Raw genomic sequence first — 23,520 nt, 5'->3', positions numbered from 1 at the left:
AAAAAAAAAAAAATGTGCTCACTTCTGCTTTATGTAGTTGTTAGATCTACATAGATGTGATTCAACTCATTGTATACATCTCCAAATTTATATATTGTCATGTCCTGTTTGTCTTGTATGAATTTAAGCAGAGTCGCTCAGCTTGCTGCTGCAGTGAGTTATTGACCTTCTCATTCATCATCAGTGAAGCTTCATGACTTCACCCAAGTCCAAAAGTAGATGTGGTTGCTCCTGGGTCCTTTTGCCTCTTAAATTTGCCATTCCAAAATAAGCAGAGTTTAGACCAGCTTTTTATTATTATTATTATTGGAGTATAATTAACATACAGTGTCATATTAGTTTCAGCCGTACAACGTGATTTATTCTGTACATTACTCAGTGCTCATCACGATAAGTGTAGTCACCGTTTATTATCAAACTATGTTATTATGATTGAGTAGAAAGGGGTGAACCGGATCCAGTCTTATTATTGGCAATACGAGTTGAGGGTAGGATCTGTGGACAGAATGCTACTCTGCTGCTCTGTATATTGTTACCCCGGTGACCTCAGGGAGGTCCTGGTATTTCTGAGTCTCAATTTCCTTCTGTGGAAAATGGAGATGGTAGTTGTCCTCTTGGGTGTAGATTGGATTTAATGAGATAATGTAGGAAGGCTTTTAGCATAGTGTCTTCGCATGTCCTATGATATTCTTAGCTTTGTTAGCAATAGTATTTTGGCTGCAAAACGTGAGCACTGTCTTTCTTAGTAAACACTCATTTCAGAAAAGGATCCACTTGTTCCAGAATGCTTCAGCAATGCTCACATGCCAGTAGCATTTAATAATCATCAAAGTTGCTTTTTAAAAAATGTTTTTCTAACTCCAAAATCATTATTGCTTTGTGTTGAAATTCTAAAAATATAATATATAAAATAAGCTAAAGATAACCTTAAAATTTTATAATACAAAGATAACAGTATCTTGAAATATTTTCTGTCATTTTTATTCATATAACATGTATGTCTATTTATAAACCTGGGATCAAACTGCCTATTATAGTTTTGTAGACTACTTTTTTCATTTAAAGTCCAGTGAGCATATTACTATGTCATGAAACAGTCCTCCAGAAACATGGTTTTTAAATGGCTGTATTATATCTATTGCACAAACTTACCATATATTAAATATTTTTTAATATCTACTGGTTTCCTAAATCACTTTCAACATTAAGAGGAGAAGAACTTCTTGGTGACATATAGTACATTGTTCTCGCTCTGTCTTAAAAGCTGCTGAGATTAACCTGATGCTAAATTCAGTGAAGGTCCCATATCTGGCAAACCAGCCATCTTTTGGATGATTGAAGAAGTGCTGGAATGCATTCTGAGAGCTGACAAATGGAATGGGAATGGGGGTTATACGTACCTCTCCTTTTTGAAGTCCTTATGTGCCCTGTGATGTTCCGTTTTAAGGAGAAAAAGGAAAACAGTTATCAGTGGTTTCCTTGAAAGTCCTATCTTTGAAATGCCAGATTATGAATGTAAGGAATTTTGTAGGATTTTTTGGTTTCCCTTTTATCAACATCGATTTTTATTTCTTTTTTAAAAAGTTCTTGATCTTTTGCAGGGCCTGACAGAAAACCAGGCTCGTGTATATAAAGTTAAGATGATGATGTAACAGAGAGGGTAGGGAAATCGACATTCATTGGGCCATCACCACCATTTTTTAAGTACGGAAGACTACATGACATCGTTCCTTTAATTCCTAATTCTACACTGAACCCCACTTGTGAAAAATAATTCTGGGGGAAACCATTACCGAGAAATAGGGCTGTCGGGTAAAATAGGGAACACCTAGTAAAAGCTAAGTTTGAGATAAATAAAAAAATCATTTGTTTAGCATGAGTATATTCCATGTGCTATTTAAGGCTCACTTCTACTAAAGCATTATTGGTTATTTATTTCAAATTCAAATTTAACTCCGTGTACTGGGTTTTGGTTTTGGTTTGGTTTTGTTTGTTTTGCTGAATAAGGCAACCTGACCTAGAGGCTTTTCCATTTTCTACTACAAATGCTGAATCTGTGGGTTTGTTGTATAACCTTGTAATCTTTTTCTTCTCTTTCTTGGCAGTGGTTGGGTTGGATAGCAGAAGGAAGCACGGTGCAGATGACGGCTTTGTTACAGTGAGTCTCCAACCCGACAGAGGTAAGGATGCTCTCCTCCACGTATTTACCTTACTGCGGGTTGGACACTTGTTTCTTGACCTTTGAATACTTATTTCTTGACACTTGGGTTTTAGGGAAGAGGGCAAATTCTCAAGAAAATCGTAATTATCTGAGACTCTGGACTCCAGAAAATAAATCTAAATCAAAGAACGCAAAGGATTTACCCAAATTGAATCAGGTAAGTGTTTAACATTTCAGTTCATTCATTTCGAACGTTGAAGCTCTGTTTTCCAGTCACAGAAAACTGTAGCGTTAAGTCCCCCTCAAAGAGAATGGTAACTCGGCATTTTAATTGGGATCTGTTTGGATCTATTTTGTGCATGTTTTTGTGCATCAAAAATAGGCTCAGTCATGAGATGGTGACCCCCGCAGAGAAAATGTGAATCACAAAATATTCAGTTTTGAGAGTACAGGCATTCTCATTTCAGTTATTAAAAATACCATCAGACGGACGCCTGGGTGGCTCAGTCGGTTAAGCGACTGCCTTTGGCTCAGGTCATGATCCTGGAGTCCCGGGATCGAGTCCCGCATCGGGCTCCCTGCTCGGCGGGGAGTCTGCTTCTCCCTCTGACCCTCCCCTCTCTCATGTGCTCTCTCACTCATTCTCTCTCTCTCAAATAAATAAAATCTTAAAAAAAAAAAATACCGTCAGATACTCAAAAGACAAGTTCATGCTGTTGGCAAATTTCTGTGCTTGGCTATAAAGATAGCTATTAACACATTTTGTCCTTAAAACGCTGAAATGTCTGAGGCAGATGAGACAATATAAATAATTGTAACGCAGGATGCCGGTGCTGAGTTGCCTATCAGGAGAGCAGATGAACCCTGTGGGGGGGAGTCCGGGGACACCAGCAGACGTGTCCTGGGAGGGGGCACTGGAGCCTCACCGGGGGTGGCACACCGAAGTGTGGAGACGTGAAATGGGATGAGGTCTGGGATTTCCTTACAGTGCTCGAACAGAGGATAAGAGAGTTAGTGGAGCAACTGTCTGACAGTCATTCTTGACCTCAGGTGACAGGTACACGAAGGTTTATTATTTCATTCTTTCTACGTTTATGGATGTTGGAAAATTTTCAAATTAAAAAGAATGGAAACATGAGTAAAGAGACTTTAAACAACATGTCAATTCATCCGACATCTAGGACTTTTCAAGGGTCTTTCAGGAACCCTATTTTTTTTTTAAGATTTTATTTATTTTGGGCGCCTGGGTGGCTCAGTTGGTTAAGCGACTGCCTTCGGCTCAGGTCATGATCCCGGAGTCCCGGGATCGAGTCCCGCATCGGGCTCCCGGCTCAGCGGGCAGCCTGCTTCTCCCTCTGACCCTATCCCCTCTCATGCTGTTTCTCTCTCTCAAATAAATAAATAAATAATCTTTAAAAAAAAAAAGATTTTATTTATTTTATTTGACAGAGAGGGAGAGACACAGAGAGAGAGTATGAGCAGGGGGAGCGGCAGCGGCAGAGGGAGAAGCAGGCTCCCCGCTGAGCAGGGAGCCCGATGTGGGACTCGATCCCAGGACCCTGGGATCACGACCCGAGCGGAAGGCAGACGTTTAACGACTGAGCCACCCAGGCGCCCCCTAATATCAAATCACTTTCCGGCCCGCTTCAGTCCTGCCTCTGTGCTTCCCATGAAATGGTCACATCCTTTGTGTTTTTCCGAATCGCTTTTCAGGGGCAGTTTATTGAGCTGTGTAAGACAATGTACAACATGTTCAGCGAAGACCCCAATGAGCAGGAGCTGTACCACGCCACGGCCGCGGTGACCAGCCTCCTGCTGGAGATTGGGGAAGTCGGCAAGCTCTTTGTCACCCAGCCTGCAAAGGAGGGCGGGAGCGGGGGCGGCATCCCAGGCATGCTCTTCCCCAAGAAAGGGCCCAGCCAGCCCTACGTGGTGGAGTCTGTTGAGCCCCTGCCGGCCAGCTTGACCGGGGAGGGTGAGGAGCACTCCCTGGGAGGGCAGATGGAGGACATTAAGCTGGAGGACTCCTCTCCCCGGGACAACGGGGCCTGCTCCTCCATGCTGATTTCCGACGATGACACCAAGGACGACAGCTCCATGTCCTCGTACTCGGTGCTGAGCGCCGGCTCCCATGAGGAGGACAAGCTGCACTGCGAGGACATTGGGGAGGACACAGTCCTGGTGCGCAGCGGTCAGGGCACGGGGGCACTGCCCCAGAGCACCAGCCTGGACCGGGACTGGGCCATCACCTTCGAGCAGTTCCTGGCCTCCCTCCTGACTGAGCCGGCCCTGGTGAAGTACTTTGACAAGCCCGTGTGCATGATGGCCAGGATCACCAGTGCAAAAAACATCCGGATGATGGGCAAGCCCCTCACTTCAGTCAGTGACTATGAGATCTCCGCCATGTCAGGCTGACACCTGCGCCTTCGTTGGGGACGGGTTGGGGAGGGAAGGGAAGGGTTTTGGTTTGGGTTTTGGTTTTTTAAATGTTCTGTGTTGGGGTTCCTTTCTCCCTTTTAAATTAAATATTTATTAGGACCCGGCTTGAAGCCTAGTGTTTTCATAATATAATACAATGAAAACTGTTGGAGAAATATTTAAACACCTCGATGTAGGTACAGTACGCTGTCTTAGGGGGAGGGGGATTTCCCAGAATACAGTTTATTCAGTGAACTCCAAAAAAAAAAAAAAAAAAAAGATGAATCTGCCTGTGATATGTGTGTATTTTAACTTCTTAATCTTGCTGTGGAGCTGTATACATGGTTTAAAAACAGTGCTGTTTAATGCTAAATAAGGCAACGGCCATTTGTATTTGGGCTTTCTAAATGATACTAGACCCATAAGGAAAATGAAATGCCACGAACACAAGAATGTTCCCAAAAGGAAAAGAAACTGTCAGCTGAGGCAAATCCTATACCATCTTAGGGGGCATTCAAAATATTTTTTAAGATTTGAAATACATTTCATAAAAGTCCTCTATTCAAAAATCCTGTTCAACAGATGTTTCCTTTCAAAGAGGAAACATCTGAGGTTCTAAACAATTATGAATGTGTACATGATTTTTACATATACCAGAATAACACCTCTATTTGATCAATCCAGACCAATACCAGATTGATTTTGCATTAGAAAACTGTTCTGATTATTTAAGTCAGCTGACCAGAATTCAGGGAAAATGAACAGTCTTTTGTTACAGAGAATCTGAAAATGGCAACAAAGAAGACAGAAGGCTCTGGATTTTTTTTTCCCCCTCTGGAAAGAGTAAAAGTACTGATGCTTCTGATACTGGATCTTCAGCTTCTCGTTACTCATTGCAAATAAAGCAAAAACTAAAACAAACTTTACCATTTCTATACTCTACATAGATTCAAGAAATTATGCCACGTATTGCCTATGATCATCTTTCCAGTTAAATCAATGTAAAGTAGAGATCATGTAAACTTAAAAAAACAATCTGCAAGATAATGTACCTGAATGTTTTAAAGCAGAACTTGTCACTTTATTAAAAGAATAGTATGCTCTATCTATTTCCTGAATGGATGTGGAAAAGAAGACTAGCGCACCTGCACTTTGGATTCTTGCTTTTTTTAAAAATTTTATTACTATTCCAGTTTCGCCTTTTACAGATGTTGAAGGTTTTCTCTCCTGTTGAATCATCATCATGGTCACATTTTCTTTGCTTATTCAGAGTGTTCGTTTCAACACATTCCTTTATGATGCATTGTGTTTTTATGTTAACTCTTGCTGCTGTTTTTTATTTTGTTTACAGAATGATTTTTAAACTGTCCAATGAAGTAGTGTTAACCTCAAGTAGGACAAATGTGAACAAATAAAATACATCAAATATTCACATGTGGCTTTTATCTCAGTGCTTGAGTTCCTACCTAAGGCAATAACGTGACTCTTTTGACAACTTTGGGGGGGGATTCTATTTGGACAACCATTTGACTAAGTAAACCAGCGCTTACAGGCAAATATTTTGAGATAAATACAATATGTAGTGATGTGCGTGCGAATGGGTGTGTTTAAAATAAGAGAATGCTTATCAGTTATCTAATTATTATTATTTTTTAAGATTTTATTTATTTATTTGACAGAGAGAGACACAGCGAGAGAGGGAACACAAGCAGGGGGAGTGGAGGAGGGAGAAGCAGGCTTCCTGCGGGAGCAGGGAGCCCGATGCGGGGCTCGATCCCAGGACCCTGGGACCATGACCTGAGCCAAAGGCAGACGCTTAACCGACTGAGCCACCCAGGCGCCCCAGTTATCTAATTATTTAACTTATCCTGCAGAAGAGATTAGAGGATGAAAATCCCTCTGTTTCATCCTCATCAGTACACTGTAGTACCATTTAGTTTGTATCTAGTTGAGTAACTAGTCATTTAATTCATTTAACTTTAAGACAGTTACACATTATTCCATCATGTGTTTCTACCTCTAGGGGCGCCTGGGTGCCTCAGTTGGTTGGGCATCTGCCTTCGGTTGGTGTCATGATCCTGGAGTCCTGGGATTGAGCCCGGTGTCGGGCTCCTTGCTCAGCAGGGAGTCTGCTTTTCCCTCTCCCTCTACTCTTCCCCCTGCTCTTGCTCACTCTCTCACTCTCACTCTCTCAAATAAAATCTTAAAAAAAGAGAAAACAATAAAAATCCAATACTCTTGCTCACCTCTACCTTGCCAAAATCAAAGATGGATTTGGGAGGGGAATAAGCATGGGTTTAAATGTCTTGCCCCAGATAAACAAGAGAAGTCAGAATTTTCCATGGTTACTGAGAAAGGGACTTTGACCAGTGCGTCCCTCTGAAAGCAGATGTCTCCGTCCATGCCGGCTTGTAATCCTGCCGTCATTAGTGCCGACACATCATGGTGCGTCACAGCAGGAACGTATTACCTAGTGGCCATGTTTAGTCCGTCTGCTTCTCTAGGCTACATGCAGAGGAGCCCCAAGCCTTTGAGTTGGTTATTTACAGCTTAGCCCATGAGACAAATAGACCTGTCAGCTCATCCTCCTCAGCCTCCAGAAGGCAGGCAGTGCATTTCAAAGAGCATTTTCTGAAACAAGATTAAAGTTCCTGGCTTGTTTTTAATGGTTGTGTTGTGTCTTTTTAGTATCTCCATGGATTATTCTCTTTCAGTTGATTGTGATGGACTATCTCTGAGTGGTCCCTTTGGATCTGGCTCTGGGATGACTAGATTCCCGGGCTAATAATCATTACACCCTCCAGATGGTGGCTCTTGTGTATACCCTCATAGATTTGAACTGGCATCCCGCTGAGCCCTTAGCTACAGGGCACTGGACCTTGGCCTTAGTGGAGCTTTTACCTGTGAAGACTCAAAAGAGAAAGCTACTGCCAGGGGAAAGGAAGAAACCATTCGGAGCCTGGATGCTAGGGAAGTGGGTGTGCCAGAGAAACCATAGATCTAGCCTCGATCCGTCCAGCGTTACTTCCAGTCTGATTCTGGATACGAGGGGGGACAGCTACGTGGAAGTAGCACAAAGGGAACCACAGGCAATGAGAAGGCTCACGTGCCAACAGCGTCCTCCTCTCCCTCCGAAGTATGCGGACTGGGAACCCGCAGTATGTCTTTGTCACAGCAGGACCCACTTTCCTGTCCCCAGAGATTCGATAGCAGCCTCCCAGTCTTGGGCTGGTCTCTGCCTGAAGCTTGGTCTCGGGGGCCTACACATAGAGCTATTTTAGTTCTCGAATCTAACAGAGTGAGACTCCCGGGGAGTGTTGCAGCTGCCTCATTTTGGATACCTCTGGGGAAGGGCTGCTGTGAGTGGGTGCTCTTCACTCTCCATCCTGGAAGAAGGCGCCTCTGTTAGAGCCAACACTTCTCACCTGAGAAGAGCAGTTGATGTGCTGAGTGCAAAGCATCTCACACAATTTTCAGCTTTAAGATGATTCTTTACATAATGTTTAGGGCCCCGTGCCTTTTGTTGAATGTATTCTTGACAGTCTAATTATTTAAAAGGAAAGCTTAGGGAGCCAGACAAAGGAATCGATGGATAGGCACAGCGTGAGCTTAGAAGGCGAGGACCCGGATTCTCTACCTGTGGGCTTTTGTTAATGTGCCTGGTGGCCGGGAGGCGGGTTCGCACAGCACCTAGAAGCAGCTAGAAGCACCTGGCTGAGGGCGGAGCTATAGATTAGGGCTTCCTGGATTCACAGCTGCTTCCTCTCTTTCCCCTTCACAGAGAGGCCAGAGCTCTACAAACCAAAATCCTGTAGCTCTCCTTAGAATCTTTCAGGGGCAAGTATCGGCTAGACTGATGCCACATCCCTGGGACTGGACTGGAGATAATCTTTTGAGCCCTAGAATGAGTCTGGCGAAATTACTTATTTCATGATTATTGCCCACCTCCTATACGCCAGATACTGTTTTAGGCACCCAGGGTACAGCAGCGAATGACAGATCAGAAATCCCTGTCCTTAAGAGAAATTCACACTCAGATAAGGGAAACAGACAGTGAGCAAGATAAAGGCCCCATATGTTATGTGAGTGACATGGGCAATTAAAAAAAAATAAAGCAAAGACGCAGGACTTGAAATGCTGGGGTGCTCAGAGAAGACCTCACAGAGGTGCCTTTTGAGTGAGCCATGCAGATACCTGAAGGAAGAGCTTTTCAGACTAAAGGAGCCACAAGTACAAAGGCCCCTGAAGGAGGGGGCTGCCTGGCAAGTTTGAGGCATATTAAGGATGCTGTGGATGAGCAAAGGGAACATGTTAGCAGTGAGGGGGAGCGGTAACGGGGAAGCAGATCTCACAGGATCTCGGAGGTCAGTGAAAAGACTCTTGCTTCTAACTCTGAGTGAGATGGAGCATCCTAAAGGCGGAGCAGAGGAGGCATATTCTGACTCCGATTTCAAGAGTAATTCTGAGCACGCGAATGAGAATAATGTAGAAGCACAGCAGTAGAAGCAGGCAAGCCAGTTGAGAATCACTGTCGTGATAAAGGTAAGAGTTGGTCATGACTTCTTCCTCCGCCCTCACTCCTGGAGTAGGGGCACACCCACCACACTCTAGGGGTCAAAGCAGTCACAGGCCAGGTCAGAGTGGAATCGAGGGAGCTAGACTCTATGCCTCAGGGAGAGCTGTGTCAGAGAATTGTGTACCCTGTCGCCTCGACCAACCTGGGTTTACCTGAGCCCTGACCGGCATTCACCAAGTACTTAGCACCCGCATCACAGACTTCCTCTCTGCCCCCCTTTTTTGCCACCACCTGGGGAACTTAAGCATCTATAGAAAGAACCCTCCAACAAACTCCAGCAAACACGCCAACCTTGATTTCTGTGGCTTTTCATCACCGCCCCCCCTCCCCCCTGTGCCTCAGAAACATGAACCTCCTAACTCTGCAACTCAGTCTCTCCCAGCACCTGCACATGGCACCCCGGTCTTCTAAGCCTCGGTTAATTTGCCGTTTCTCTCACTGAATTTCCTCACCAGATTCGATCCCGAGGTCCTCTCTTCAACCACTGTCTTCCCAGCCCTCTCGACTCCATTTTCCTTCACCTTCCGAGGCCACGAGTGTAGTGGCCACTCTGCAGTCCCCAAATCTTGGAACATTACACGCATCTGCCCTCTTCAATCACATCTGGGCTGTTGGGGGTGGGGGGAATTCACACCCTAGAGCTGTGCTGCTACAATATTGTGTTTGTCTTCAGATGAGCCCCGACTGCCACTCAACAGGCCCTTTCCAGGTCCCTAATCCAATCTTCTAATCCCTAAAGAGCTATTTTCGTTCTTGACTGGTTTCTTAAAGTGCCCTAATCCCACTCCTGCCCCCTCATACGTGAAAAATTTGATTCACAGATAGAACTCGTGCTATCAGTTGCAACTCTCCACTTTTGGTCCCCCGACTACAAATTTATGTGTACCTGCCATCGGATTTCTCCTTCCCCCATCTTGGAGAAAACTTGACATCCTTTCACCTCTGTCTTTTATCTTCAGCGTCTTCACATATTCAATTGCTTAACTCTGTTACACACTCTATTTACTATTTATCAACTATGCTGCAGCCCCAAACATCATGAAAGAGTAGTGCAATCTTCCACCTCCATGTTTTCATTTCCAGGCTGACTTCCCTTCACTTTAGTATGACTCGGGGGTTCACCACTGGGCTGAAGCTGCGTCTGCTGAGGGCACCAGTGCTTTCCTAAATTCCTGAATCCAACAGATGCTTTCTGGTTCTTAATTTACTTCCTTTCTCGGTGACGTTTAGATCCGTTGACATTCCCACATGAAAATTCCCTCCTCCCTTGCATGGTCTTTGTGAAACCAGTATTTTCCAGATCCCCTTTTCTCTCTCAGACAAAGCCTCCATCAGTTGTCCTGGCCTGCCTTCCTTTGCGACCCCCTGAATGATGGGTACCACGAGGATCCTCTAAGATTGTCTTCTCCACTGCTTGCCCTGGAGGCGCTCACCCACTTCAACTGTTTCAACTCCCATCTGTCTGCTGTTGACTTGAGAGGGTTAGCTCAGCTCAAGCTTCTCTCCTGAACTGTTTCATTCAACAAGTATGTACTGAGTGCTTGGGAGTTCCAAGCTTTGTCCACACTCTCATTTCATGAATGTACCATATGCACCTCAAAAACTGGACTTGCTATGTTCTCCCTGTAACATATTCCCCTTTGTTATTCCTTACCTTAATTAAGTACATTAGTACCTGAAGCCAGAAATGTGAGTCATCTTGGATTCCTCTGATAGCATATGACCCACATCTAGTTACCAAGACCTATCCATTGTTTTTTCTAAACACCTCTTAATCTGGGTTCCTCTGTCTATTCCCAATTATGTGATCAGTCTGGCTTTGTACTTGTCGATAGGTTCGAGGGTTTTGGTTTTTGTTTTTGTTTTTAAAGATTTTGTTTATTTATGAGAGAGAGAGACCATGAGCAGGGGGAGGGCAGAGGGAGAGGGAGAAGCAGACTCCCCCGCTGAGCAGAGAGCCCAGTGTGTGCTCGATCCCAGGATCCCAGGATCCCAGGATCATGACCTGAGCTGAAGGCAGATGCATAACCCACTGAGCCACCCAGGCATCCTGGTGCAAGAGAGTTTTATGAGGCTCATATTAATATTTGATCTATCCTCATCACTCTGAACTATACTTTTTTTTTTATATATAGGTTATCCTTAAACAAAAGTAGCAATCCCAACTTCCTGCCACATGACACGAAAAGCTCTATCGCTTTGTACTTAAAGGAACAGAGCGGGGCGCCTGGGTGGCTCAGTCGTTAAGCCTCTGCCCTCGGCTCAGGTCATAGTCCCAGGGTCCTGGGATCGAGCTCCGCATCAAGCTCCCTGCTCAGCAGGGAGCCTGCTTCTCCCTCTCCCACTCCCCCTGCTTGTGTTCCCTCTCTCACTGTGTCTCTCTCTGTCAAATAAATAAATAAAATCTTAAAAAAAAGGAACAGAGCATGCTCAGTCTGTGATGGATCAAGTAGTGTCTCAGCAGCTTGTCTTTTCTTGACACCTTCGCACAATATCTGATGGTCAACCTGATGCCTCAAAGTGTGACCTAGAATGGGACTCAGAGGTTGATGCTCTGATGAAAGACTATGTATGGATTTATAGCCGCTGACCCTGGCAACTCCAATGCAACTTTCCTTAACTGGGTCTGTTTCTCTTAATAACTGGAAGGCAGTCATTCAAAATAGCCCCTTGGCTATTGGTCAGGCTGAATATGATAGAATTACTCCTCCAAAAACTGGCAAGCAAGAAAGAAAATGATCGGGGCACCTGGGTGGCTCAGTCGTTAAGCGTCTGCCTTCGGCTCATGTCAGGATCCCAGGGTCCTGGGATCGAGCCCCGCATCGGGCTCTCTGCTCAGCGGGGAGTCTGCTTCTCCCTCTCCCTCTCCCCCTGCTTGTGTTCCCTCTCTCGCTATGTCACTCTCTGTCAAATAAATAAATAAAAATATTTTTAAAAAAAGAAAGAAAATGATCAAGTCTGTAAGTTCATGATGCCACACTTTCATACGTGCACATTCATGTTTGTGGCAAATGTTTGAAAGGACAAAGATTGCGGGATGGTGGCCACTTTATTTTTCTGCCTCTAGTCTCCCTTCATACCCTCCAGTTACTCTTTTAAGCTGCTGTTATATGATCTTTCTAAAACTTCAGTGTAATTGTGTTCCCCTCCCATCCCAACTTCCTGCAGAAAAATAAACAAGCAAATAGGAATGGTTATGGTCAGTCACTGTCTGTCTATCTAGAGACTAATTTCAGCACTGGTCCATATTCTGAGAGGAGAAGAACCTAGAGCATACAAAGTATTACAGTCTACTCATTTTCCCCCCTGCTGGTTTTAGTACATTATTTACAGCATCCTCTGTCATGCTGTCAAAATCTATGAGCCATGTGTGCTATTTTTTTTTAAAGATTTTACGTATTTATTTGACAGACAGAGACAGCGAGAGAGGGAATACAAGCAGAGGGAGTGGGAGAGGGAGAAGCAGGCTTCCTGCTGAGCAGGGAGCCCAATAAGGGGCTCGATCCCAAGACCCTGGGACCATGACCTGAGCCGAAGGCAGACGCTTAACGACTGAGCCACCTAGGCACCCCATGTGTGCTATTTTAACCCCTCTCTCAACTCCTGTGGCAACTTTTTTAGGTCTAGAGCGACATGTAAAGGAGAGTGTTGACTTTTCAAGTTTTGGAAGTGAAAGAGATCTTGGTATAGAACAGTATGTGGTCAATATGACATTTCACCAGGAGCCAGGAAGGGAGACTGAGCATCAGGTATTTGGACATTAGTTTTGTATAAATTGAAACATCAGGCATTCCCAGTGTGATACAACACAGTATCTCTTCTCACGATGAGAAGTAGAGAACTGTACATCAGAACAAGGGAAAAAATAGAGAACTAACACCTGAATGCACTGGGTCCTTCTTGAGAGAAGTCAAAGAAATGCTCACTGAAGCTGAGAAGACATTTGAAAGAGTTCATGAAAAAAATAAAAGCACAAAATGTTTTGGGATGGGGCACTGGATGATTTCCTCAGCCGCGGGTCTCATGAAGAAGAAGATGCATCATGCAATCAGGGAATTTGTAAATGCCTGCTGAGGTGGAGTTAACCGGGGTATGGGGACTTCCTAAAAGACTTAAGCAAAATATAAAATTATAAACTCCTTTGAAAATGAAGTATTCTGTGAAGTAGCTTTAATAAAATTACCACAGGTTGACGTGGGGATTTCAGAATCTCCTTTGGAATTCCTTCTTATTTCTGAGTAGAGAGGAGCAAAAGGGAGGATTTTTGTAGAGCAAGTTGTCTCTTCAGTGGCTTGACCAGGTTTGGGGATTTGCAGTGAAGAGAATAAGGGCTGGAGGTCCTCAGGCTGTAACTCTGCTGCCACCTCGCTCAACACAGCTCAGTTTAGAGCCCCGTGTCAACAGTGCTGACTTGGGCAGTGACCAGGCTAGGGAAGATTCGGACAGACTATCTGGAAGATTACAGATTCACACATTTCTCCAGCAAAATGTTTACCCACGTGCTAAGATTTCTTGAAAAAGGACACTTGGTGGAAAGACTTATCACTGTACAGCCTTCTACTTTGTTAAATTGAAACTCTCTATACCCCACAGTAAAGAAGTCTCCAATAAACATTAGTGCATCTGCATGAACATCACATAATACTACTTATTTTTTTGTTTGCTTTTTACATACAAGTAATACACAGATGCAACAGTCGAAAACGAACACCCATATTGAACAAGAGAAAATTATATGGAAAGAAAGTCTTCCTTTACTAGCTCCTCAACTCCTTCTTCCTACATGGAGGTAAGCATCATTGATAGATTGAAGCTCATTTGTTCTATGAATTTATATACACTTCTATTCTGTGATTCCACTTTTTTCCCCACCTAAGTGTCAGAGAGAGCTTTTCACGTTGGAATATATAGATCTACCTCATTTATCTTAATGGCAGCACAATATTCCATAGAAAAGGAATATCCCATACCACACCTGCCTTCCCTCTCCAGGTGATGGGCTTTCACTATGGTAGAGTCTTCATATTATAAACACTGTGGGAGTGAATATCATTGTAAAGGCATTTGTGGCATAGAAAAGAATATTTCTTTGGGATAGAATTGAAGGAGTAAAATGCCCATTTAAAATTGTAACAAATAGGGGCGCCTGGGTGGCTCAATCGTTAAGCGCCTGCCTTCGGCTCAGGTCATGATTCCAGGGTCCTGGGATCGAGCCCCGCATCGGGCTCCCTGCTCGGCGGGAAGCCTGCTTCTCCCTCTCCCACTCCCCCTGCTTGTGTTCCCTCTCTAGCTCTCTCTCTCTCTGTCACATAAATAAATAAAATCTTTAAAACAAAAAAGAATTTAAAATTGTAACAAATATCTGCCAGAGCACCTTTCAAAATAATCTACTTGTTCTCACACTCCCATCAACAGTCAGTGCTGTCTTCTCCCATGCCTTCACCAAATTTTGAAGTCAACAACCTTTTATTTTTTAATTTTTTAAAAAGATTTTATTTATTTATTTGACAGAGAGAGAGAGAACCCAAGCAGGGGGAGCAGCAGAGGGAGAGGGAGAAGCAGGTTCCCCACTGAGCAGGGAGCCCGATGTGGGACTCGATCCCAGGACCCCGGGATAATGACCTGAGCCGAAGGCAGATGCTTAACTGACTGAGCCACCCAGGTGCCCCTGGGAAGTGTATTTTTAAGTGGTATTCTTGGGGTGCCTGGGTGGCTCAGTTGGTTGGGCATCTGCCTTCAGCTCGGGTCATGATCTTGGGATCCCGGGATCGAGCCCCTCGTTGGGCTCCCTCCTCGGCGGGGAGTCTGCTTCTCCCTCTCCCTCTATCCCTGCCCCGCTCATGCTTGCACACGTACTCTCTCTCTGAAATAAATAAATAAATAAATAAATAAATAAATAAATAAATAAATAAAATCTTTAAAAAATAAGTAAGTAAATAAATAAATGGTATTCTTAAGAGACCCCGTATTTGCCACAGAGCAGACCAGCTGCAAAGTCTCTAGTTACACCTGTTCATTTGCATCCCACATACCCTAGTTAGTATCTATTCTTTTGTGTCCCACTAGGGGGTAATGTTGGGCTAAAAACCCTTTCCTGTGACTAAATTTGAGACCCACATTAATACATTCTGGTTAAAGTTTCACTTCTCCAGTCAAAACTAAATGGATGCTTGGAGCGCCTGGGTGGCTCAGTCGTTAAGCGTCTGCCTTCGGCTCAGGTCATGATCCCAGGGTCCTGGGATCGAGCCCCGCGTCGGGCTCCCTGCTCTGTGGGAAGCCTGCTTCTCTCTCTCCTGCTTCTCCCTCTCCCACTCCCCCTGCTTGTGTTCCCTCTCTCACTGTGTCTCTCTCTGTCAAAAAAAAAAATCTTTAAAAAAAAAAAAAAAAAAACTAAATGGATGCATTTCCGTTAATGCTCCAGACAATCAGGGCAGAGAAAGAGGGCAGAGTCTTGAATGCAAGTGTAACAGAAATGATATTATTGAGAAGAGCTCACAGAAGCATCGCTTCACTCAGCACTCCACAGACAATGCACCGTATTCTGTTACGAAGAACAGGAAGCCAAAGGACCAAAGGAGGAAAAGATTTAATAGAAGGGATTTGATGCCCTCCCTGACGCAAGCATTACCTAACATTAAATATTTCCACAGCATTTTATTTTTGCTTAAAATGTAATTTCCTCTTGGGTTCATGGCCTTAAGCTGGCAAAATTTCCCTTTACAGCCCTGCCCACGCCAACCCTTCTCATGGGACACGGAGTTCATCCTCCATAGCCGGGGTGCTCTGGCATCTCCCATCAGGAGCTGGCCTGGGGTACAGGTGACCCCCTGGTGGCCTCCCCTGACAGTCATAAGCTCAGGACTTAGTGGGTGGAAGCCAGTTTTCTGTACAAAGGCGTGTACTAAAGTCATGTACCAAAGCTGAACTAGTTCGGATGACTCTTCAACATTTGGAAGATCTTCCATGCCTCCAAGGTCACTTTGTTCTGTTGCACACTTTTTATTTTCTCTGCAAAGGAGGTCACCTCAGTTGCTCTTATAAAAGCTCCTTTAAAAACAAGAAAAGTCTGAAGAAACTTAAACAAAGGTCAAGATGATCCAAATTAAGTGAGACAGGCCTTTAAGGATTCAAAGGTGCTACTTTTAAAATAATAAAGCCTCGGGCACCCAGCTGGCTCAGTCAGTAGAGCTTGGGACTCTTAATTTCGGGGTTGTAAATTGAAGCCCTTCATTGGGTGTAGAGATTACTTAAAAATAAAATCTTTAAAATAAAATAAAATAATAAAGCCTCAACCTTGCCAGAGGGATCGATACTGGGTCGGCCTTCAGCATGAGAGCTTATGAAGAGCAACACCAGCAGATAAGCTGGGAATGTTCTTTCCCAAATGTGGGGGCAGAGAGGGCGGGGAGGGAGAGAGGGAGGTGGGAAGAGAACATACGTGAGAGGACATATGAGCTCGCTGAGTAAAACAGCCATGCCAAGTTTCAAAAACATCAAGAGTCAAGGAGGCTGGGCCCCCTTAGAAATGTCCCCGTTCTATTTCTGATGGGCACTCCTGACCATGAGGAGCAGGGGTGTGGCAGCGCTGAGAGCCAGGTAGCCCCCAGTAGGGCAATCGCGTGCTGACACTCCCCCATGTATTCCACGGCTCTCTCCCCATGCGTAGATGGAGCCTTTGGAAACCGGAAGGGATACTGTTCCCCACAGTGTAGAGTCTATTACCTGAGAGCTTGGTGGGAGCAAAAGGAGTAACAATGAGGCCAGGGAGTTGGCAAGCAGAGGGCAGGTCAGTGGAGCCACCTCTTATGGGAATAAACATCCTTCCCTTCCCCCACACACCTCTGCTCTTTCCAGATCCACCCCCTTCTTAATCGCCAACCCCCCCACCGTCCCACCGCCACCACCAAATTCAGCTGCCATTCAAACTCTTGTGAGAAAAAAATTAACCTGGAGATTTTAGTGACCCCTCTGGTTCCTAAGAGGAAGAAAGGGAAAGATTCAGTAAAACCACTCAGAGAAGCTAAACTTGTGGGCAGACTCTGCCCTTGATACTCGTCCTTCCTCTCCCTGTACTTAAAAGCGCATATTATTGAATATAATACAGCCTGAAATGCCATGAATCAGAGGGCCATTTGGGTCTGTCCTCAGACACGGGCACTTGGTGTTCTGTCTGGGGCCCCATGCTTTAGTTGGCCCTGCTTTGTCCACTCACTGAGGCTGTGTGGCTCCCTAAATATCACTCCAGAAGGACCCTGGACACTGGTCTGTGAAGCTGCATTACCCTCACCGTCTAGAGCACATTCCAGAACCAGGCCCCGTTATTCCCTGCCCATACAGCCCTGAGCCCCTGCTCCCATCCTCCTGAGAGCAGATCCGTGTGTCCTAGATGTGGCATCCTAGAACAGAAGGGTGCCTGTGAGTCGTCTGTTGGGAGGATTGTTTATGGAGCCTCCATGTATAAGACAGAGCGTCACACCACATGCACAAGGCCCCTTATGGTGAGATATGGAGGGAGTGATAAGAAGAGGGGGTGGGCTTAAGGCAGCACCCAAAAGTGCTTACAGTGGGCCTCTTGGGTTAACAATCTTTCTTCAGAAAGGAACCACAGTTATTTACTCATCACTATGAAATCAACTTATAAAGGAACCATTAGACCATAACATGATACATAAGCAGGGGCAGGGAATAAAAGTGAATCTGGCAATCTTCAGTTTCAAACTTGTTTTATTTCCCAATGTTCAAAGAAACTCGAAGAGCTTTGGACACTTTGCAATTTGTCAAAGCATATGTTAGGCCCAGATATGGATCGTCAGGTTTTCCCTTTGAGAAGTGCCGGTATCTCACGGTGCTTTCCTCCACCGCCCTGACAGGAGACCCCCAGGCAGCCTCTCCTGAGGATGTTTGTGTCCCGAGTGCTTTTCCTTACTTAGCACACGCTAGACAGCTGGGAGTGGGTGTCAATTATCCTCTCAGAGGGACGACAGACCGCCTCACCCCCAAGGAACATCAGAATTCATTTTATAATGGAAATTTAAACCTCTTGGCTGCTTCTTGCTATTTACCATAAAAAGAATCCCCATTGTTTTTAACTGGCAGCCAAAACTGCCCAATTTGTACAAATGACATTAAGGTATCAAGTTATGAGCAGAAAAGTTGTAGGACAGTCTAATTGCTTTCATATAGATTTTGATTTAGAATGCTTCATATATGCAAAGAAAAAATTCAGAGAATGTATGTAAAAGGACATGCTTTACCTGATTCAGGTCATTTGATGTCGTTAAGGGTTTCCAGTACAAATCACTTGTTTGAATTCAGATCAACTAATTTATGTTTCAAGGTATCAGTCTATTTTCATTTTTGTAGTTTAATAATGACTTTCTAACGTCTTAAAGATAAAGCAGCTGCCCACCCTTCTTTACTCTTCTTAAAGGACGTTACTGAGGACTTCTGCTTCCAAGTAAGATGGGCGGGCTTGTGTCAGACCAACTCTACTGCAACAACAACTGGAAAAGCTGGGTAAAATACCCAAAACCAAAAAACCTAAAAACCAACAAACAAGACTGTTTGAAGGCATAAGAAAGCTATCAAGGCAGCTAGGACTTCAGGGACCCAAGTCCTAGAAAGAAGGACTATGCATGGAGCTGATCCCAACACTCTGCTCAGCCTTTCCCCTTAAGGAATTTGTCCAATACTTATCAGTGGAGGGCTGAGAGGCTGAGAAGCCAAGCAGAACGTGGTGACAAAGAGGAAAGGTACTGAATAAAGCATTTGGTAGTCTCTTGAGGCTGGAGAGACAAAAATAGGAGTGTAGGAATGACACGGCAGCAAGGATGCAGGGAGCCCAGATGCTGGAAAGAGTGGTAGCAAAGAGAAGTCAAGTCTACATCTGGTGCTGCTCATTGCTAAGCGGCATATGGGCAAGAGGTTAAGAAGCTGAGCAGAACTTCAGGCGTTCTCACTGAACAGGGAGATGAAAACCAGGAAGTTCAAGTGGAAATCCCAGAAGGATTTTTTTTTTACTTTTTAAAATATTTTATTTATTTAGCGAGAGTGAGCACATGAGCGGGGTGGGGGGTGCAGAGGAAGAGAGAGAAAGAATCTCAAGCAGACTCTGCACTCAGCGCATCGCCCGATGCAGGGCCAGATCCAGGACACGAAGATCCTGACCTCAACCAAAATCAAGAATCGGATGCCCAACCGGCTGAGCCACCCAGGTGCCCTCAAGGGTGATCCAAGGAAACAACAGGGACCCAGTGTTTCTGGGTGAAGAAACTTAAACAAAGTTCAAGATGATCCAAATTAAGTGAGACAGGCCTTTAAGGATTGTCTCCTTTGGAGCCTGAGTATCACGGCCATCCTCCCTGATGAGATCCAGAAACAGCTGGCCAGCCACCGGCCACAGGGAGACACACTCACCCAGCCAGCACTCATAAAGCTCCCATGGTTCCGTGGGCGGCGCGCTGGTCCCATGAGGCCAGGATGCGGTCACAGAACTGCCAGGAAGCCTATGAGGAAACCTGGACCTTCTGCAGGTTTCCAGGAAGACAGGAGTGAGGAGCCAGTGACTCCCCAAAGCCCCCCAGCACTTGGGTCTCCCTGGGCTTCAGTTTGCCCTCGTGTTCCACTGCTAACATGTCCACTGGTCATTCGTATCTGGCTTGTCTTCATCTGCCTCTTGGTCCTTCCTTCCCTCCATAATTTTAGCAGAGAGATTTGTATTTGTTAATAGCTCGTACCTTTCACCTGTAGCAATAATAATAGCTTCCATGTAGTGTGTATCTGCTGTGTGATCAGTAGCCTTACATACAGTATATCACTCCTAATTCTTGTAACAATCTTGCAAGGCAAGTATTTATCATTCCCACTTGACAGAAGGGGAGAGTAAGGCACTTGCTCAGTCCCGTATCATAAGTGAATGAGTAAAGCTAAGATTCAACGTCAAGGCTTTCTGACTCCAAAGCCCCAGAGCCTCTTGCTATAACACAACGCCTCTCATGTCACTGCTGGGATGCCACCTCATGCCTCAGAGTCCTAGGGATTTGCCTGGCCCGGGGGTGAAGGTGGTGCTTGCCGGCTGCGGGACCCTTCACTCTACTCTGGGCAACCCTTACCCCCAGGAGAAGGTGTTCTCACAGGCAGGCTGCCTGCAGCACTGGGCAGTGCTCCGTAACGGACACTGGGTCCCTGTTGTTTCCCTGGATCCCATCTCTGCTTGTGAGCAGTCCCAAATGACAGGTACCTACTCGAAACGTCATGAACAGCCATTTGAAACAAACTCATCGAACTATGTCCTGTGCTCGGCCACAGTGCCACTGCTTTCGGTTTCCTCCTCCTACCTCGCTGGTCCCTCCTGCTCAGTCTCCTGTGCTGGCTCTTCATCATCTTGATGTCCACATGTTGGTGTGCCCCAGGACTTGGGTTTGGGTCCCCTTCTCTTCTCCATTTGCACTCACTCTAGGTGGCCTCATTCAGTCCCGTGGGTTAAATACCACCTACATGTTGGTGATTCACCCCTGACCCCAGAATCATATACTCAGTTGCTCGATTGTAGTGACTTGGGTATCTAATGGATTAAACTCAACAGGTCCAAAGCTGAATTCATCATTTCACCCATTTCCTCAGATCTGCTCCTTCCACGCTACCTCTGTTCTTCCAGTAGTTCAGGCCATATTATCTTGGATTCATTATGGATTCCTCTCTTTCGCCCACATGCCATAACAAAAATGTCACAGAATCCTATCAGATGGGATCTATTCTAACCACTTCTGCTGGTGCTACCCTCGCCCACACCACTATCACAACTTACTTGCATGCTGCAAAAGCCTCCTAACTGGTCTTTTGGCTATAAGTCTTGTTCCCCTACAGTTATTCTTTCTAAAATGTAAGCTACATCACGTCTGGTCTCGAATGTTCAGTAGCTTCCCATCACACTAATCATTCCAGGCTCTTCATCATGGCCCAAATGATCCAGTCCTGGCAGCCGTTCTGACCCATTCCTGACTGCTCTAAAACATCCACCTTGTCCACTCTGCTCCAGGCACACTGATGTCTTTGCTATTGCTTGAACATGTGATCAAAGTCTTGCCACAGGGCCTTTGCACTTGTTTTTCCCTCTGCATAGAACACACTTCTCTCAGATATTAGCATGGCTGATTTTCATTCTGGTCTCTGTTCAAATGCTCCTTTATTAATAATGCCTTTCTTAAGGACTGTATCATAAACAACAGTCCCCACTCTGTGTCCCCTTATTATCATCTTTCTTCACAGCACTTATTATCCCCTGTGATATTATCATTGTCTTTATTTGCTTATTATTTCTATTCTTCTCTCCCCTACCCAACGTGATTCCAAGGAAGCAAGTAAACTGCTTTATCTTCAGGGCCCAGAATAGTTCTTGAAACATACAAATGTTGAAAAGTATTTGTTTAATAAATGAAATATATATTGAGCCCTTACTTACATAAAGCACTATGCTAAAGGATGAAGGAAATACAAAGTAAACAGATATGACAAAATTCTGTTCTAAAAGAATTTATACTCTAATCATAAGTGTCTAAAAAGAGGGGTGGGTTAGATACATTTTTCAATCATACAAGGGAGTGAAAACAGCAGGTGACTCCAGTCATCATATTTATTTATGTAGTTTTAGGATCCAGCCCCAAAGAATGACCAAGATCTAGAGGGGCCCCAGCCAGGCAGGGACAGGGCAGGTTGGGTAAGGCGTTATCCTAAATCCCCATCCCAGGAGTATGGTGGAAGGCAGAGAGTACTTGTAGCCCAGAAGAGATGAAATATCACAAATGTCTTCTCCCGCTCTTTTTTTCAGCTCCCCTGGACTGCTATACTCATGGTCAGTGACAATGCTACAGGGTACAAAATGCATTGCTTGATTTCTTTTTTTTTTAATGAGTTGAATTTTCACTAGAGACGACAAGCTTAAATTCTCAAAAATCACGGTATTTTACTCCTGTAACACTCAGAACATATAATTTACAGGGCAGAGAATTTCTTTGAGAAAATGTGAAAGTTAGACATTTGGAGTTTAAGAAAATGTACTAGAAAGGAATGATTTCTCCTACTTTCCTGAGCCGAGGGTTTTCTTTTTCTTTTCATTATGGCCGTGTTAATAGAAAAGTCTATAGTTAGTGAACATCTATATAATAGCAACTCTAAGTGTTCATTTCCAGGTCAGCAGCTCCCAAATTATGAAAAATTATGATTTACATTAGTAAAAGTTTTGGTTGGTACTTAAAGAACTGGTTGAAATTTGAAGAACTAAATCTTTTAGCTGATTAAAATTAAGAGCACATATGACAAACTCTATAAGCAACAGATCGGGATTCCAGAACAACTTAGAAACCAAGAGAATCCAATCCACTGAAGAGGATCAAAGCCAAGAATCTCTGAAATAGTCACTGCCAATTATTAAAGGCATATCTGGAACAAACAATTGATCTAAGGGGAAAAGCCCATTTAGTTGAGTTGCCTACTGGCCCCAGTCAAGTTATTTATCTAGAAATGAGTTCATTAAAAACATATGCTGTGCTTTTTTTTTTTTTAAGAGAGGGCACCGGGAGGGGCAGCGCGAGAGGGAGAGAGAGAATCTTAAGCAGGCTCCAGCGTGGAGCGTGATGCAGGGCTCGATCTCACAACCCTGAGATCATGACCTGAGCCGAAATCAGGAGTTGGACACTTAATGGACTGAGTCACCCAGGTAGCCCAAACTTACTTCTTAAACTTTGAGTATGAAAACCCCAATTACCACTAAACCATGAATGTCAATTCATTCATCTAAGTAAGCACTTTTATATGGTTTGAATTATCCTTTTCTGGATATTCTACAATTTTTTTCTCTCTTTTGAATGCAAAATATTTAAGCTTGTCCTCCACATAGTTAGATATAACAAACTCCTTGGTTTGTTTTAACATGGCAACCTATTAATGATAATTTTTTATCTGGTTTTCCATTTATTCAAGATCATGTACTTTAAATAAGACAAACTGCATTTAGAGCTAGTAAGTGGATCCACATATAATGTCTGTTTAATTTACCTTATGAAACCTAAACTAGTAAACTGTAAAAATGAGAAAACTATTGATAATATATACACAAGTGATGTTCATCTCAATATAAGCTGGAGTCCATACTACTAGAAAAAAATATTATTTGAAATAGTGAATAGAGTGCCCAGTTTCCAAGAAATAGGTAATAAACAAGGGCAGATTACAGAATAGAATCACATCCAAAATAAAACTATGGACAGGCTTGTCAATACTGGAAACTATCCTAGTCCTTTGTACCAGAGTAACAGCTTCTGCCCAGTAGGTTACAAAAGCCATATATATGGAAATCATCACACCATAA

At 44.2% G+C, this 23,520-nt stretch overlaps 1 protein-coding gene across 3 annotated transcripts in view; it reads left to right on the top strand.

Moving 5' to 3' along the window:
- TBC1D9 (TBC1 domain family member 9) overlaps nt 1-6,011 on the top strand; it is a 120,439-nt gene extending 114,428 nt beyond the window's left edge. For 2 of the 3 annotated variants that reach the window (XM_045880406.3, XM_064585087.1), the window contains 3 exons: nt 2,106-2,180; nt 2,275-2,378; nt 3,875-6,011. In XM_045880406.3, the coding sequence (XP_045736362.1) occupies nt 2,106-2,180; nt 2,275-2,378; nt 3,875-4,576 (881 nt within the window). In that variant the 3' untranslated portion in view covers nt 4,577-6,011. The remainder of the gene's footprint in view (nt 1-2,105; nt 2,181-2,274; nt 2,379-3,874) is intronic. The other variant, XR_010409573.1, reaches the window with a different exon arrangement.
- The last annotated feature ends 17,509 nt before the right edge of the window (nt 6,012-23,520 follow it).

The sequence above is a fragment of the Mirounga angustirostris genome, unplaced genomic scaffold, assembly GCF_029215605.1.
Source record: "Mirounga angustirostris isolate CCGP_5_RB_7025 unplaced genomic scaffold, mMirAng1.0.hap1 SCAF_2, whole genome shotgun sequence".
Lineage (NCBI taxonomy): Eukaryota > Metazoa > Chordata > Mammalia > Carnivora > Phocidae > Mirounga > Mirounga angustirostris.
Note: the sequence above shows the minus strand (reverse complement) of the source record. Positions and strands in the feature narration are given on the sequence as shown.